The sequence below is a fragment of the Micropterus dolomieu genome, linkage group LG13, assembly GCF_021292245.1.
Source record: "Micropterus dolomieu isolate WLL.071019.BEF.003 ecotype Adirondacks linkage group LG13, ASM2129224v1, whole genome shotgun sequence".
In the NCBI taxonomy this organism is placed as follows: domain Eukaryota; kingdom Metazoa; phylum Chordata; class Actinopteri; order Centrarchiformes; family Centrarchidae; genus Micropterus; species Micropterus dolomieu.
This window is the reverse complement of record NC_060162.1, coordinates 14218690-14236635: the sequence shown is the minus strand read 5'-3', so window position 1 is coordinate 14236635 and position 17946 is coordinate 14218690. Positions and strand designations below refer to the sequence as shown.

Below are 17946 nucleotides of genomic sequence, written 5' to 3'. Positions count from 1 at the left end.
TGTAAGGTCTTATATAGACAGGTGTGTGGCTTTCCTAATCAAGTCCAATCAGTATAATCAAACACAGCTGGACTCAAATGAAGGTGTAGAACCATCTCAAGGATGATCAGAAGAAATAGACAGCACCTGAGTTAAATATGAGTGTCACGGCAAAGGGTCTGAATACTTATGACCATGTGATATTTCAGTTTTTCTTTTTTAATAAATTTGCAAAAAATTCTACATTTCTGTTTTTTTCTGTCAAGATGGGGTGCTGAGTGTACATTACTGAGAAATAAAATGAACTTTTTTGATTTTTGGAAAATGGCTGCAATGAAACAAAGAGTGAAAAATTTAAAGGGGTCTGAATACTTTCCGTACCCACTGTACCTTGGCTAGTTCAGGCCAGTCGTGGACGACTGATTCCCAAAGCTTTTCATATTCTTGACATTCCTTGCGATGGGTATTTTGTGGTCTTTAACAGCAGCTGACATAGTTTGACATCTTTTGAACAACATTTGTCTTTTTAAAGCCAAACTACCTCCTTGCGAGTGAGGTTGTCGATCCACTAAAGATTCAATCTAATGATGTAAATTGCGAGGCTGGTGGTGTCAGTGTTTAACCTCCTGGCGCTGTTCACTCATCTTTAACTTCAGTCATGAATTTTACAGCAGGTATAGCTATAGTGTGTAACTCTAGCACAAGTGTACTGCACGTATTATGCAGTGACTGTGCGGATGATGTGTTTTTGAAAGTTTTTTGCAAAGTGAGTGACATAGCCTACTTGATAATGTCTGCTCACACTTTATTAAAAAACAATTAAGGTATTGTCGTAGATGATACATATCGCACACCCCTACTGACATTGTTCCTTAACTAACTTTTATTGCAGCTTTCTGGGTTACATTGAATTTAAATGTTTGATGGAACATCTACCTATTACGAAATGTCAGTGTCTTTGCCTTCTGGCTAATTTGGGGAAGCATTTCTCCTCATTTTACATTGGCTTGTGTTTGTCAGAACATGGCCAGTATAGAGGGATGTTGCAGCAGGTTTTTAAAACTCACACATCTGCCTATATCTATAGAGATTATTTGCTCTGATTCTGCCAGGTACTGTCCCACCTGTAAGAACGACACCAGTGAGGTTGTTAAGGCAGGAGAGAAGCTCAAAGCCAGCAAGAAGAAAGCCAAGATGCCTTCGGCAACAACTGAGAGCCAAAGGGACTGGGGAAAGGTGAGCCAGGGGGTACACGCACACATCAGGTGGACTGACTGCACTGTAAGATTGAAAGTAATTATTAACAGTAAGCCTGAGTTAAGGCCTGTGGTTCTCCCTCACTTTGCCCAGAAGAAGCAAAAGTTCTGTGAATGAATACAAAGAGCAATTTGTGTCAAATATTTTTTGGCAACACCAACTTTTCCAGATTGTTTTCCAAAATTCTGCCATCAGTGAAATGCCAAGATAATAGGAAAATGCATTAGTCTCTTGTGCTGTGAACATGTCAGGATCAAGTGGCCTCCAGACGTGAAAGAGAAAGCATTTTTATTTTTCACCAATCAGCTTTACACGGTAACGGTCCATTTTCTAAAACATATCACATCACAACCAGATTACTGAGAATACTTCATAATCATATAAACTAAAATCCTTCAGACCCATAAAAGTTTTTATCATAGCATAACAGTCCAGATGGAAACAGAACACATAGCACTACAAAAAACACAAAAAAGATTCTTAAATGAAACTGCTGTAAAACTTATATATAAGTATAAGTTATACAGCAGTTTATAACATGTGTTTGTTATAGTGGCAAGGCAGTAAAAGGTCAGTAGCAAAGGTCTGGGCAAGCCATTCATCAGTTGATGGATTCATTCATTCATCCATGCATCACACACACATTTTATGCCATTTACTGTGCAAACTGGTTTGTTCTTCAGTGTATCTATTTTTGAGCGTCTAACTGTCTGCACAGTGTGTTGTATTGTGCACTATCAAAGATAACCGGCTTGTTTCATGTGAAGAGTTTTGTCTGTACCTCTTTGCAGCTCTGTCAAATATTGCCTGAGCACGCTACGGCCTTTTCCCTCAAATCAGATGATCAGACCAGAAGCTTTTGATGAAGTCAACAATACTTAACATCTACTTGACGTTAGATCAGGCTCCCGGAGTTGATTAGTAATGTTGGTTAGAGTCATAGAATGTTTTGCAAATGCATAAATATTGTTATTGATTATCAAACTCTTGTATGATCATAACATGACTAATGAACAACGTGTACACCTCCTTATTCACTTTTTTTATGGTGTCAGAGGGCACAAGCGTGAGGGCAAAATGACATTTAGTTAGGCTTTTGACTTGCAAAGCCTCTGACGTAAACCATAAGACAGAGGAAGACAGCTGACATGTATTTAAAATTTTAAAGAGCATCTGTTTTAAGCATACTGTTAAATATTTTCCTCACAATCTCCTCAGAGTCTTCTCATGGCAACACTTTGAGATATTGTGTGGCTCAGTTCCATCCTGGCCTGGCTGTCTCCCTGACGCTGTGCTCCATGGTGTAATGTGAACAATGCCATTAAGCATGACTTAGCCACTTTCCTGGAACTGCTAACGGAAAATAACTCATTTCTTTACCAGAATGCTCCCTTTCTCGGTGGACTAATTGAAAACAGCCTGGCTTGTGTGTTTGGGCACATTTAAGTGCCGTGAGTCACACAGCATTTATACTTGCCTTTCACATTATCGCAATTTTATAACCATTAAAATAAAATACTTTTCTTTGTCTTCTCACTTTTGAAATCCTGTGTGCCGCCTAAATGGAATGCTGATGATTTCTGAATCGTTCTCCTTAGATATTCATCATTATATCATAAACTTCAGCAAAACGTCACCCACACCGCAGCAGCAGGCCTGCTCTAAAACCCCACAGCAATGTGATCTGATCGAACATTTAATGGTATTTCTGTGGCTGCAGCTTAGATTATTTGTTGTCTTTCTCAATGTGATTGCAGGGTATGGCCTGTGTGGGGCGTACCAAAGAGTGCACAATTGTTCCTTCGAACCACTATGGACCCATACCTGGTATTCCTGTTGGAACCACCTGGAAATTCAGAGTTCAGGTTAGCTGTTTTTACATGACATCATAAATGAATTAGGCATACATTAAAATACAAAAGAAATTGAGAAATGAGTGAAGTCGTCCATGTTTCATCCTGTCATTATGGATTATATTGTCATGTCTTTCTGTAATATAATATCTAATACATCACTGCCCATATCATCAATGGATTTTCTCTGCTTATCTGTTTCTCTCTCTGCCTCACTCACACTTCAGGTGAGTGAGGCAGGTGTTCACAGGCCGCATGTCGGTGGTATCCACGGGCGCAGTAACGATGGCTCCTATTCGCTGGTGTTGGCTGGGGGCTTTGAGGATGAAGTGGTGGGTTATTGTTACTTTTTACTAGATGCTTTTTAAAACCCGTTTGTGGATATCATTATTATTTTTTAAGTCTGGCAGGTGTTTTATGTAGAGTCATGTTAGAAATACGTGGATTTTGTATGCCAATAACTTTGTTATGAATACCATGACCTGCCATAGGACCGGGGAGATGAATTCACCTACACAGGCAGCGGGGGTCGTGACCTCTCGGGGAACAAACGGATTGGAGAACACTCTTTTGACCAGACGCTGACACACATGAACAGGTAATACTTAAAGATGACCTGCCATCTAAAACAAGAAATTCACCATGCACACCAACAACAGTCAGGTGCTGGTAGATAGGCTATAAAAAAATCAAAACAAGCTACCGCACGATGGGCGAAACGTGTTGCTCACAATAAATGCAGTAAAGTCAAATCAGTGTGCGGTAGCTTGTTTTTGATTTTTCATGAACTTCCATCTAGTTTATCATATCATATATATATATATATATATATATATATATATATACCACAGTATTTTTTCACTTAACAGAGAACAGTGTCCACTGAGTCACCATAGTACAAGACATTTAAATTTAAGTTAAGTTGTCTCAGTTCAGGCTGAATTTCTTCTTTCATTTCTGTCAGTTTAGTTGAGCACAGGTGGTCAAATTTACACCATTAAAACATGTGATATGATGACACTGGTATGATGTTTTACCTTAAAGCTATTTAAGTTAAACCATCATATCCCAGGGCAGAAATGCAAATGGATGCTGCTCTAATTATGGCTCTTTTGGAATAAATAAATAAAATAAACAATGGCAAATTGCACAGATTTCTCTACAGTTTTTATTAAATAAATTTTCCCTAATCCCTTAATCAGACTTAATGAACATCATTTTGTCTTGTCTGTAACTCTTGGATCCTGCCTCCTGTAGGGCGTTGGCCTTAAACTGCGATGCACCTCTGAATGACAAAGACGGGGCTGAGTCGAGGAACTGGCGGGCAGGAAAGCCAGTCAGAGTGGTGCGCAGCTCCAAAGGTCGACGCATCAGCAAATACGCTCCTGAGGAGGGAAACCGCTACGATGGTATTTATAAGGTACAGATGCTTTTTTTTGTAAACCAAGAGTCTAAAACAGATCTGCTAACTTCAAGCAACGCTGCTTAAAATACAAACACATTATTACCAATATGGACCAGTACCAGAGTTACCGTAATCTGACAGAAATGTAGGGAAACATGGTAGTTAGAAAGGCCTTTTAACCATCTGAGTTCAAGCACCTATGACCACAGTAGTGCCACTGAGCAAAGCACTCTATCCCTACTTACACCCTATTTTATGTATTTTATATTATCATGGTTGTGTGTGAATTTTAGGTGGTAAAGTACTGGCCAGAGATTGGAAAGTGTGGTTACCTGGTTTGGCGGTACCTGCTGAGACGGGACGATTTGGAACCAGCACCATGGACACCTGAAGGACTGGAGAGGATCCAAAAACTGGGGCTTGCTGTTCAGGTTAGACTGCAAATGTCTCTATGTGTATGTAAACTTCACTGTACAGATACCGATATCGGATAGGATACGTATGTTCCACTTGCACATGTACATTTCCAGTTGTACATGTGTAAGCGTAAATACAATTAGCTCAGACTGAATACAGAAGCAAAATATTTCCCTTTTCCAAATATTCATCCACTTGCTGCTCATGTCATGTGTCTGCAGTACCCACCAGGCTACTTGGCTGCCATGGCTAACAAAACAAAGAAGGAGGCCTGCGCCAGACCAGGCCGCGGCGGCCGGAGTAAGCACTATCCTGGGAGGGGGAGGCCGCGGAGACAACGCAAGATCAAAGAGAAAGAGGAGAATGACGAGGAAGAGGAGGACGAACAGCAGATGGCCAGTGTGGAGGATGAAGAGGAGCCACAGAGTAATGGAGAGCAGAAGACAACCAGAGATAGTGGTGGGTGCTTTTACAGATGACGTTCAAAGCAGGTCAGACAAGGTGTTGTGAGAAGAGGACAGGTGAGAACAGAGTGAGCAGTGAAAGTTATTTTAAGATAGTTTGTAAATATTTAATATCCACCAGCATCTTATTTTCCTTAAGCATGCACCACTCTAAACGTCTTTTACTCTCCAAGAGTAGCTGCATTTTTTTAGTCTAATTTGTGTACCTTTATCAGAGTCATCACCACCGGCGGAGCCGCCTTCTAAACGGGTGAAGATAGAGGAGACCTTCCATCTGTCAGAGCAGCAGCAGCAGTTGATCCGAGAGGACACGGCCAACAAGAAACTCTGGGATGAAGCCATGGAAAACCTTAAAGAGGGACCGGTATGAATCCCAGTAAACTCTGACACTGTAACCCATCTCAGGCTCCTGAATACTGTTTTCACTAAGCATCTCACATAGCAGCCTCCTAAAAGAGAACTCATTGAATGTCACTGATCCACAAAAATGAAAATAATCCCCTTGGTCTTCGTAAAGTCCAACTGAAATCACATTTAGTCAACCTTTTTGCTGTCTGAAATACTTTCAGTGTAATTTTTTATGTATTGTTAATGGTTTTGTATCATTGATAGGAAGAAAAGGGTCTTTGGAGAAATATCAGAAATGCTCCTTTTTGTCTCTGCCTGCTGGAGCCATCTTGTTTGATTGACAGCAGCTGGCAGGCTGCCACAGTGCCGAAAGGGAACAAGAGACAGCTAAGTAGCTGTAGCTAAGTTATGGACAGACAGTATGTTGTTAGCAGTTATTTTGAAGAGTAAGGGCCACACCAGCAACTAACCGGGCCAAAGTGACATTTGCAGTTAGTTTGCACGCTCTTTAATGTGCTGCACCTGAGCAGCTCATTAGCTGTCTAGCAAGCAGTACAATTTCCCCCGCGAATGTTTGTTATGGGGCACATTCAGCAAGCTAAAGTGCAGGACAAGACGTGTGTCCATGTTTGTAAGTTAAATATGAAGGGTACTTTGGCAGGAAAGTCAGTTGAGTCTGTGGCTCTTGTGTTGTGTAGCAGGCTGCTGTGTGGCTCAGTATGACTGTCTCCTCTGCTTGTGCTAGAACCCTGATGCTATATTCAATACTTGATTGGCTGTCTCCATCTATATAGACTGATGTAAATGTATTTATACTAAATGTATTCAAGCCAATTTATGCAAAACAAGGGGCGCCAACATGATACAAAAGAAATGTAAATTTCTCCGTTATGGTTTCTGATTTTGTTTCTCAAAGGGCAATACAGGGTAGGTGATATACAGACCTGATATGTTTAGTTCTTAGACAAACAAATGCAATATACATTTAAGTTAAATTTTAACTTCCTGTGTCAGTTTCCTCTTGATTAGATGAAGACTAATCTGCCACTGTTTTTGTTTGGCAGAGCTTATGAAAGTTACAATGGCAGTAGCACCAAATGACTTCTAAAAGGATACGACTGTAAAACATTTTCAAGTTGTTTCTACAGTTGTAATATACAATGAACAAAATTATAAATGCAACACTTTTGTTTTTGCCCCCATTCATCATGAGCTGAACTCAAAGATCTAAGACTTTCTCTATGTACACAAAAGGCCTATTTCTCTCAAATATTGTTCACAGATCTGTCGAAATCTGTGTTAGTGAGCACTTCTCCTTTGCCAAGATAATCCATCCACCTCACATCCACTCGTGTGGCATATCAAGATGCTGATCAGACAGCATGGGTGTTGCACAGGTGTGCCATAGGCTGGCCACAATAAAAGTCCACTTGAAAATGTGCAGTTCCATCACACAGCACAATGCTGTGTCCGCAGGTTTTGAGGGAGCGTGTAATTGGCATGCTGACTGCAGGAATGTCCACCAGAGCTGTTGCCCGTGAATTGAATGTTCATTTCTCTACAATGAGCCGTCTCCAAAGGCGTTTCAGAGAATTTGGCAGTACATCCAACCAACCTCACAACCGCAGACCACGTGTAACCACACCAGCCCAGGACCTCCACATCCAGCATCTTCACCTCCAAGATCATCTGAGACCAGCCACCCAGACAGTTGCTGTAACAATCGGTTTGCATAACCAAAGAATTTCTGCACAAACTGTCAGGAACCGTCAAAGGGAAGCTCATCTTCATGCTTGTCGTCCTCATCAGGGTCTCGACCTGACTGCAACCTTGCATTGAAGAGGAGTGGACCAACATTCCACAGGCCACTATCAACAACCTGATCAACTCTATGCAAAGGAGATGTGTTGCACTGTGTGAGGCATATGGTGGTCACGCCAGATACTGACTGGTTTCCAGACCCCCCCGACCCTCCCAGTACAGCACTCCCATTTTTGAGTGGCCTTTTATTGTGGCCAGCCTAAGGCACACTTGTGCAATACCCATGCTGTGTGATCAGCATCTTGATATACCACACCTGTGAGGTAGATGGATTATCTTGGCAAAGGAGAAGTGCTCACTAACACAGATTTTGACAGATTTGCAAACAATATTTGAGAGAAATAGGCCTTTTGTGTACATAGAGAAGGTCTTAGATCTTTAAGTTCAGCTCATGATGAATGGGGGAAAAAACAAAAGTGTTGCGTTTATAATTTTGTTCAGTGTATATGTTCTTGTCTGTTATTCCTTTCTTCCTTTTTTCCTTTCCTCATTGCTTACATGTGTTTCTGTCTGTGTGCATAAAAAGAATTTCCTGCGCAAAATGGAGCAGATCTTCATGTGTGTGTGCTGCCAGGAGCTGGCCTTCCAACCCATCACCACCGTCTGCTCACACAATGTCTGCAAGGTGCGTACTTACTCGACGTGTTTGTAGCTACCACTACTCAGAATCCCTCCCCTTGTATTTGTGTGTGAATCTTTCCTGCCGTCCTCTCTCCTCAGACTTGTCTGCAGCGGTCGTTCCGGGCAAAGGTGTACACCTGCCCCGCCTGCCGTCACGACTTGGGGAAAGATTACGTCATGACCCAAAACGTGACGCTTCAGATGCTGCTCGACCAGTTCTTTCCCGGCTACAGCAAGGGCCGATGAGGTCAAAATCACATTTATAAGTAGAATACTTGCAGACACGCACAGCATCCATTCTGTACACCCACGTATACCGTCAAGTACCTAGAGCTCCACTTTAAAATGCATTGCACACACATACTGTACTTACCCACGGGCAAATGTATATTGCATACAGCCATTTATGTATACAATCATTCATACACAAACAACCTCAGTAGGGACTGACCTCATCTGTTGAACTTGGACTGTCTCCATTAACATCACCAGCCTGAAATTCAATCAAGGACATTTTTTAACCTCCATACTCCTGCCCCACAAACGCACACAAACGCACAAAAGGAGCCCCAAATAACCACCTCAAGATATTAGCTCATTTTTTGTTGTTTGCCCCTCCACTGTGTTGTTCACTGATTCCATAAATTCACACACAGCACACTCTTAGAGTGCAAATTTCTCCCAGGCAATGTGATGAAATCAGCCGTTAGACTCCTGCCAACCTGTATGCATTTTGTGTACCATGTATGCAGTTTTACAGTAAAAAAAAGGTGCTAGTTTAGTATGGTTATTTAGGCACAGCAGGACTGGCAATTTCACAAGGTCACTGAAGACACACAGATGAGATAACACATTCAATATGAGTAAGTAGGTCATGTGACTGAGAGATGCCCACTTGGCCTGTTATAGCAAGGTAAAATTAGGAAAAACAAGAATGCACATGTATTTATATATGAAATGAAGCACACAGTTGTATTCCGTTAAAGCACTTTATCAATGACATGTGCAGCAAACGCATTATGTAAGTTGATCATGTCACTTGTAATAATGCTATTGCCATTCCTTAAGCTAATAAGAAGAGCAAACAACTCACCAGAGGTAATGTTAAGTGCATTCGCAGAGAATAGAAATTGGCAGCTGTGTCTGGTTTGTTTGGTGTGTCCAATAAAGCGGCAAACTGTAAACATACTTAGTGAATGCAACACCGATCGACAGCCGCAACTCTCTCCTTAGATTTTATGTGGAGAAAAAAAAAGAAAAAAGGGTATTTACTTCATAAACATACCAAAGACATGAGGCTGTAGAGCAGGGCAGGGGCAAATATCTTCAGAAAACTGCTTTATTTCTAGTGAGGAATCACGCCTAAAATTAAAAAAATATACTTGTGACGTGACATTTTAAACAGGACCAAACCAAAATATCTTCCAAAACTATTTCCAAGCACTTAAACAAAAATGGACAAGATAAACAAACATGTACTATTAAATCTCTCTCATAAGTGCTGTTGAAACTTTTAACACTTTTAAAATCATTGTTGAATATTAATGTTAAGACATTTTCTCACCTCCATCTGTATTTTCACATGTACTCTCATTCATGGTTCCACGTCTTCAGTCAGACGACATGGACCACACTGTCCTTGTACTTTAGATGAGTACGTTCTGGTATTTTCCTTAAATTTGTCTACCAGATCGATATTGTAATGATATATTGTAAATTAAACATTTACACGCAGCACCCGAAATGCTTGAAAAGCGTGAGGTGCGCCGCTTGCACACTGTGGTTGTCCCTGGTGTTACCAAGCAACCACAGTCAAGCAGGACTTCACACAAAGATGGTTAGCATACTGTGTATTGTGCTCAGCAGATTTCCATCTGCTATTGTCCTCTCTGTTAGATTTAGTATAATATTGACTGGAGAGCTCTGGGTACCCAGCGCGACCTGCTTCTCCTTTATTTTAGAAAAGTAGTCTGATGAGTGACTTCACAGCCAGGATGATGCGAGTTATTTGTTGTCATGTTGCATCCAGAAAATGGGAGATACACTTGTCTCAGTTTGCCATGGTTGAGCCTAAAAAGTGGGCCATTTATTTCTATTCCCTGAATAAGAGCTTTCTAATCAACATGGTTCGGTGGATTCACACCATCAGAGAATCAGGGACATTGCCAAAATGTGCAGTGTTTCCCAGTATACAGTGTATAAGCTAGTGCATTGTCATGAATTGCTATTCACCAGTCCAGACCCATAGGAGAAGACAACAGGTTTAAAAACTGTTTAGTACCGATGCCGTTGGCATCCAATGCCCGGTCAGTTTCCTAATGACTGTATTCTTTTTAATCAGAAATACACTGATTTGATATTCCTTGACGTAAAGTAGGTTTTGTTCACTGTTGGTACTGAAAACCAGGTATCTTATCGACACTAGTACTGAAAATGACCTATATACCCAAAATACCCATCCCAACATGGGGGTAAGTGAGAGGTTGTCTGGAGTGCCTATATGAGAGTTGACTGGTGCATATAGGCATAACACATTAAGGTAGTTTTATAAATACACTCTTGATTGTTTCAATACACTTGCATACAACCTAAGAACAAAACGGCAACATTAAGAAGTCATTTGTTTAACCAGATCATCAGGTCTAACATCCCATGGTCCATGGCTGAGAATACAAATGAGCACTGAATGGCAAAAACCTGCATGTGTGCTTTCCTCTTGTCAGCAGACCAAAAGACCCACAACTTTAATTGTGTTCAGTTATCTTTAGTTTTTTTTCCATATCTGTTCAATCTGACACACATATTACACAGCTCGAGCCAAGCCTATTTTCCTAGAGTTAAAACAAAATGTTGTTAAATTGATTCCGTTTTCGTTTCCATTGCTGATATGGTACTTCAAAATGTCCAGAGTTGGCAGGTCTGATAGGAACTAAAACAAAAAACACCCCATGAAAAGCAGCAGCAAAGTCTCTGCAATAATCTGTGATCTCAACAGAGGTCACCTGGAGTGCTGAATTTCAGGTAATGGAACGTAATGTTAAGACACCCCCTCCTCTTTCATTGGCCGGCTGTTTGTTTGTTTGTGGTGATGTCCTTGTTTCTGTTCAATCATTCAGGATTTTTTCTCTCTTTTTATCAACATGCAAGTACAAATGCTACTATGGTCTTTAAAGCTAGTTGTGATGTGTATTACTTTACTCCACTGTTGCTCAATCTTGTTCAAAGATTATTTTCTTCCTGCGTTGACTGGCAAGCTAATAGCCCTCATTTCTTTCTCTGCTGTGACCTTCGCTCCCTCTCCTCTCTTCCCGCTGTCTTCTGCCCTCCGTGAACCTACAGTACTAACAATTTTTAGACGTCTTGTGGACGCTTGGCTTCAGTGCTGTGTTATTTTTATTGCACTCTTGAAGAAAAAAGTTTGAAAAGTCGCTTTTAATTTTCCTAGAATGCTTACTATTATCTATGTCTGTACGCCATTTTTTCTACTGTTTTAGTTGCTTGTCTTCTATTTTAATCATTAGTCATTTTTATGTGGCGCCCTCAAACATTTGCAGCATATGCCAGTCTGAGGAATTTCATTGCTTCATATTGTGATCTGAAATTTTATACATGTCATAATAATACTTGATATGTACCTATTAAATATTTGGATTCCAGAAAACAAAAGTGCTTCTTTTGTTTTTGTCCTGTATTTTGCAAATTTCAAGTGGTCAAGCAGACCATTTTCACTCCCAGTCCCAAATTAGTTTCCAGTTATATCAATCACAGCTTTCTGACATCAAACCAACTGATTATATTTTATAGATAAATAATAAAATTACTCTAAAAAGCTCTAAATACATATATTTAAAGATGCATTGATATTTTGCATAAATCAGTAGATGTGATAATTTTTCATTGTTAGATATATAAATGGCATTTGTGTTTTTCCTTTATTTCTGTCTGGATAGGCAGTGTTTCTTTGCTATATTGAAAAGAAAGTGAACTTTTCAAGCTTTAAATGGACACGTAAGCACCACTATCCTCAGTCAATAAGTAGTGAAAATAACGTTTTCACTTTGAAATCAGCTGTTAAATGGACATATGTAGTTCAATGTCCAGTGGAGCCTCCTGGTGGTATGAAGACACAGGACATGCACTGGATGTCTGCCCTGTTGCTCTTTTGTAACTGACCTGGTTTTCTATGTGTGCAGACTGAGCAGAATAGATTGCATTTTGTCAGATACTAGTTACAGCATGGCCATTAAATGTGCTTTATAGTATACTGTGTTAGGTAATAAAGATGCATTTAAATAAAACCTTCATTAAGAAAATCCCTGATAATGTGTAACACGGGACTGTCAAAAAAAGAAGCATATACTCATTTATATCCACCACTCCAGGCGAAAGAAAAATTATCTGGCGGAATTCACTGTCTGGATATATTTTAAAACAACGGGAAAAGTATTGCTCTGGGCCTGACAGAGCTCTTGAGATTGTCTTCTAACCCAGTGTGAAGACACTTTAGAGGTTTAGTTTAAACATGTCGGTGAACAAAAACCACACACAAAGGATTGTTTTTTGTCCGTTTTATTATCACAGAAGCACAACAGGTACCACTATGCAGGTGAACAACAAACTCAATACTATCATGAAAAAAAGTTAAAAGGAATGCTAATCAATCAACAATCCAATCATAACATCACAGCATTTTTTTTTTCAACCTCCAAAACAAAATACAATATTGTCAGATATACATGGCAGAAGCAAAAGCACTTTGGATTATTTGCTTTCTTTTCGCTCTGTACAAATTCACTCATTGTAGGATCTTAACTTGAAACTGAAGCGCCTACATCAGACACATGCAACAGCATTCATCTTCACTCCACTAGTTTAAATGGTTTCACTATTCAACTATGAAGTACCAATTATTGGGGCTGTCAGTCTTAAGAAACGTTTAAAATCCTATTGCTAAAGAGGATATTAGTTCTAAAAAAAAAAAAAAAAAAACTGTTCCAGCTGAAATGTATTTAATTCATTTAAGAGAAATTCAGAGAAAGAATATATGGGGCAAATTTAAATTTTTTAGCTAATCAAAAGAAAGCTGGAGTACCCGAGTGTAAACCTGATGACCTTTTTGTTGTACATTCAAGAAATTAAAAAACAAACCTCCACCTTTTTCTATCATAAAAGGAAATATCAATAAAAACAGACAAGAAATGGAAATTATACCAGAACTTTTAGCTATTGAACTGCAATATGATTTTAAGTCCAAAACAGAAATATCCCCTCCTCTCTTGGGTGACAACACCAATTAGTCTTCAATGAATACGGTATAATAACATACAAAGATAGCTGGTGGAAACAGGAGGCGCACATCTTACATATTCCCTTGAACACAAAAAGCACGGGAAAATGAATAGTTGCATACAGAGAGCTACCGCCGATGGTTTAACACAGACGGTGGTGTATATGAGTAAGCTGGGACGGGATGGACAAACATACAATGGGAAGAGAAGGAGAAGTAAGCAGGGGTGAAGGGGCTGTCCAGAGGGCTACTCCTCATCCGAGGAGTCCCTGTCAAAATTGTAAGCCATGAAGAAAACGTCGGGTCGAGGCGGGACGAGGGCATGGCCCGGTTTCACAATCTCAAAGCCCAGGAAACTGAACGTACGCACCAGTTTAGCTGGAAGAACAAGGCAGGGACAACAGATGTTAGATGCAGTATAGGTCAGAACATAGTCACATTATGTTATCCAAGTTGTCTGGATGTTGTAAATGAAAAAAGGTGTGCAGGGGGAAAACAGGGTTGTTAGCACATACCGCGATCTTCTCTGTTCTTATAAAAGCAGACAATCACGCTAACGACTTTCAGATGTTCTTCAGCATACTCCAAAAGCGCTGCAAAACTGCAGGGAGAAAAGAGGGCAGTTTAGGTTAGAAAGTGGAAAGCAACCTCTTAACATGCAGACACAAAAACAGAACTGACTGAATCTCATGCATGATCTTTTTTTATTTCAAACGCTCTGCTTTGGCTTCACCTCAGATGTTTCAAAGTGAGCCAACCTGATTCTCTAAAATAAGCCTAAATACTGAAATGAAGCTTGAAGGTGTACAGGATACCAACATCTTCCCAACATTTTCCATGCCAACTTTTACATTATATATTTACTTGTTTAATTCTAACTTCATTATCCAACTACATCCCACTTGAGGTCTTTCCTGTTGCTAACAATGTGGCCTCACCTCTCCTTGCTGCCTTCAGGGAGAGGGTCAAGAGGTATCTCCACATAGAGTGCGCTGCTGCTCAGGACAGCATCCCACTGTATCGTCTTGGTAACGGTGGGACGACTTTGGAAGTGGAGTATCCTGGGGCGACCATTCCCCGCTGGCTCCTCTGTTACAGTCAACTTTCGGTCCTGGAACCACAGATACTTGTAACACATCTTAAAACAGGCAGTGTGTGACATTAAATGTCCCGGTGGCATGTAAATCGTATGTTTCTCTCTAATGTCCAATTACAATTTAACTAGTGAGGAAATGTGGCCAAACGATTGCGTGCACACATGGGACCCCTTATGCTGCCTGCAGCCCTGGTCAAGCAGAGTGACTGAGCCTATAAATTAAGTGAATTAAATTTCTAGGAAAAGAAATTGAATGATGTGTCGCTGCTGGACTTAAGATGATTAGATTAAGTAATCCCTGGTGTGCCTTCGCCTGCTGTGTAAACTCTTCACAGGGGATCATGTGACAGGAAATGGTTTCAGTGAGGAGCTCATATTCTTGACACTTTTGTTCCTCTTAAGAACAATTCAACAGTGAGACGGCACATGTTTCTACACTTACTGAGTAGAGCGGCCGAGCTGAAGGAGTGTGATCCCGTGTGCCATTCCCTCGCCCACCTGGGATCTTCAGGGGTGGGAGAGGGGCATCAGGAGCACCACAGAGGCCCCGGGCCGCGGGTACTACTACAGTGCAGGGACAAGCTAGCGGGGATGGCAGAGAGGACATAATCACACTACTGTAACAGAAAAATGGTAATCCACAGTCTATCTTGTGTTGCTATTTACACACACACGGCAAAAATGCACATTCAGGATTTAAAATGATGATTTTTATATAATCTTTTATTTAACCACAACATCAAAGTCATGAGACTCAACACAGAAAAATAAGGGCTCTGACCAACTTTGACATTGGGCGCCAAGAAGAACTGCAGCAATTTAATTTCATATATAACATCACAACAAACTACAGGCTCTTATTCCTACAATTAAACTATGGAGGATGTTTGCGTCACACAAGTAAAAAGATCTTTTGCCAAAGAACAACGAAAAAACATTTAAGGACAAACATTTTAATGTGATAATACTGGTTACTCTAAACTGAAGGTATGCTCCCTAATTTTGTTGTAGCCCCTAAAATGTAGCCTTTACATGCAGCCCACAGTCAACTTAGTCGACAAACTTGCCACTTAAGTTTCGTTTTTGAAGCAGCTAACACTTAAGCCCTTTAATTCTTTGTCTGAGAAGGAGACACCTTCAATTTATGATCTAGCTTTTGTTCCTATCAGGGGTAAATAGTGCCCACCAATGTAACGTACACAATACTGGCTTTTCAATAACAACTATACTCTAGAAACAAAAATGTGAAGTGTTTTCTGTTTGGCTTTGTTAGCAATAAAGTGTAAGATTATCCAACACTGATAACCAAAGTAAGACTTTAACAAATGCTGCAGCTACAAACAGTTTGTTTCCCAAAACAACGGCACTGTGTTTACAGAGTTGTTAACAGAAATTTTTAAGAGTGGTGCACAAACGCAGCAGGTTGCTGTGGGAGTCAACCAACCAAAACTATTTGCTGCTAAAAGCACAAAGCCTAGACGCCTATTCTTGAACTCACATTTCGGTGTGGTTAGTGGAAACCGGCAGTGCAAGTTAAGCTGGTATCAGAGCCCCTAACATTTACTGAACGTCAACAAACAAAATTTTCTTTGTGCTGCAGTTTACCAAACTATTGTGACCTAGTGCCCGTTATTAAAAATAAAAGTACTGACAAAGCCATGCAAATGGCAGATTTTTATCCAAAACAAAACATAAGGGTACGTATTAGTGTTGCAACTAACTTTCATTACTGATCCATTTGGCGGTTATTTCCTCAATAAATTGACTTATTTGTAATTTTAAAAAAAAGAATATTTTGAAAAATGGCCATTAAATATTCCTAAAGCCCATAGTAGGGTGATGTCATCAAATTACTTATTTCCAAACCTGAAACCTTAAACTAGGGAATGTTTGATATTTTGCTTAAACAATTAACTGATTATTATTACAGCTGCACTTTACAATTATTGGCATTATTTATCCAATTTTTTCAATCATCATTTTATCTATAAAATAGATGAAACTAGAGAAAAATGTCCATTACATTTTCCAACAGTCCAAAACCCAAAGTATATAGTCCGTTATCTATCACATATGACAAAGAACAGCATCAAATATTTGAGTTTCAGCAGAACCAGTGAATGTTTGGCATTTTGTTAGAAAGAGGAACCTGATAAATCGATTATCAATTTTGTTGGAAACAAACCAATCTAATCGACTTTTGCTGTGATTGAACACCCAAGTCCATACACTTTCTTTGCACTGTGTTGTGCGAGAAGACTATTTAGGAATATTCCACTGACCGGTAAAACTACACCACAACAAAACAATGATGTGTCCCTCCGGTGATAGAGACTTAACATGTACCACTGCATCACCGTGTACAGTAATGTCCTGCCGTCACGAGGCTGCTGCAGTAAACTGTCTGTTGCGTAATAACTTAAATCTACCTGACTCGGCTCACTAGGTCAACGTGGCCAGAAATATGTACCCATCTGACAGATTTTTAACCTGGTTTTATTTATTCTTTCTTTCCTGGAGCAACAAAGTAACAACGTGAGCTAAGGATAAGTTACCTCTTTATGGGCTGTCTTATTTTTTCGACGAATCACTTTTAAGAGGCAATTTTCGGCAACAAAGTTACCAGTATCAAATATTTGACGTTACGTTCATCCCGAGTTGTAAATAAACTGACAGTCCTTTTTTAATATACGGAAGTCTGTTTGGTCCTTTAAAAGGCTAACGTGAGACCATCTGAAACAATCATATTTAAATCCCCTGATTGTTGTCAGTTTACGTTCTCTAAGCCAATATATTACGCGACAAATTAAACTAACGTTATATATGTGTCATCATCCCTCCCCAATAAAACAATGAACGTTAACTACGATGAAATGTTGACGCTAGCTGGCGCAGTTAACTAGTGACGCAACACAAGTTGGACGGTGTTCGCAGTTAACGCGAGCTAATGCTAAAGTTGTCTCTCGGGTCAGCAAGTGAATCTCCGTTAATTTAAACATGACATATCTTAGAATAACGTTATACTTAGGGCTACCAGACAACGCAACACTCGGGCACTGGTGACATAGCGTAATACAAATAAAGTTTAAAGTTAAATGCGTTTTACTTCCGCTTTTCGGTGGCTGCTAGCTATGTTATCTTAGCCACCCCTCCCCCACAGCACGATTAGCCGTAAGCTAGGTTGTGAGTTCCATCGTTTACTTACTTCCCAATCATGTCACAGATACCATTACTCAAGTCCGCCATGGTAGTAAGATACTGCTGTTTTCCCTCTTTCTCGCGAGCAAAGCAATGACTGTTTAGGATCCGCTGGAGGTTGGATTTTACCATCCGGCCTCGGGTAGAGACACGACGGGCTGACTGCTCTCTGCTCGGCTCGGCTGGGTAGTGATCGATCA

The 17946-nt window shown here is 40.2% G+C and overlaps 2 protein-coding genes across 4 annotated transcripts in view; one reads left to right on the top strand and one right to left on the bottom strand.

Moving 5' to 3' along the window:
* LOC123981441 (E3 ubiquitin-protein ligase UHRF2-like) overlaps positions 1-11831 on the top strand; it is a 35405-nt gene extending 23574 nt beyond the window's left edge. Inside the window, exons 7-17 of one of the 3 annotated variants that reach the window (XM_046066261.1) lie at positions 1092-1215; positions 2994-3101; positions 3317-3421; positions 3581-3687; positions 4347-4509; positions 4788-4925; positions 5133-5370; positions 5591-5739; positions 5988-6114; positions 8071-8169; positions 8265-11831. In XM_046066261.1, coding sequence (XP_045922217.1) covers positions 1092-1215; positions 2994-3101; positions 3317-3421; positions 3581-3687; positions 4347-4509; positions 4788-4925; positions 5133-5370; positions 5591-5739; positions 5988-6114; positions 8071-8169; positions 8265-8431 — 1525 coding nt within the window. In that variant the 3' untranslated portion in view covers positions 8432-11831. Of the gene's footprint in view, positions 1-1091; positions 1216-2993; positions 3102-3316; positions 3422-3580; positions 3688-4346; positions 4510-4787; positions 4926-5132; positions 5371-5590; positions 5740-5987; positions 6607-8070; positions 8170-8264 lie in introns of those variants that run through there. The other 2 variants (XM_046066262.1, XM_046066263.1) reach the window with 2 other exon arrangements.
* Positions 11832-12718: 887 nt separating this feature from the next.
* On the bottom strand, positions 12719-17946 carry oaz1b (ornithine decarboxylase antizyme 1b). The gene is given in 6 exon segments (XM_046066030.1): positions 12719-13830; positions 13968-14053; positions 14391-14563; positions 14991-15077; positions 15079-15130; positions 17754-17946. Coding segments are annotated over 6 exon segments (654 nt in total). The 5' UTR covers positions 17879-17946; the 3' UTR covers positions 12719-13699.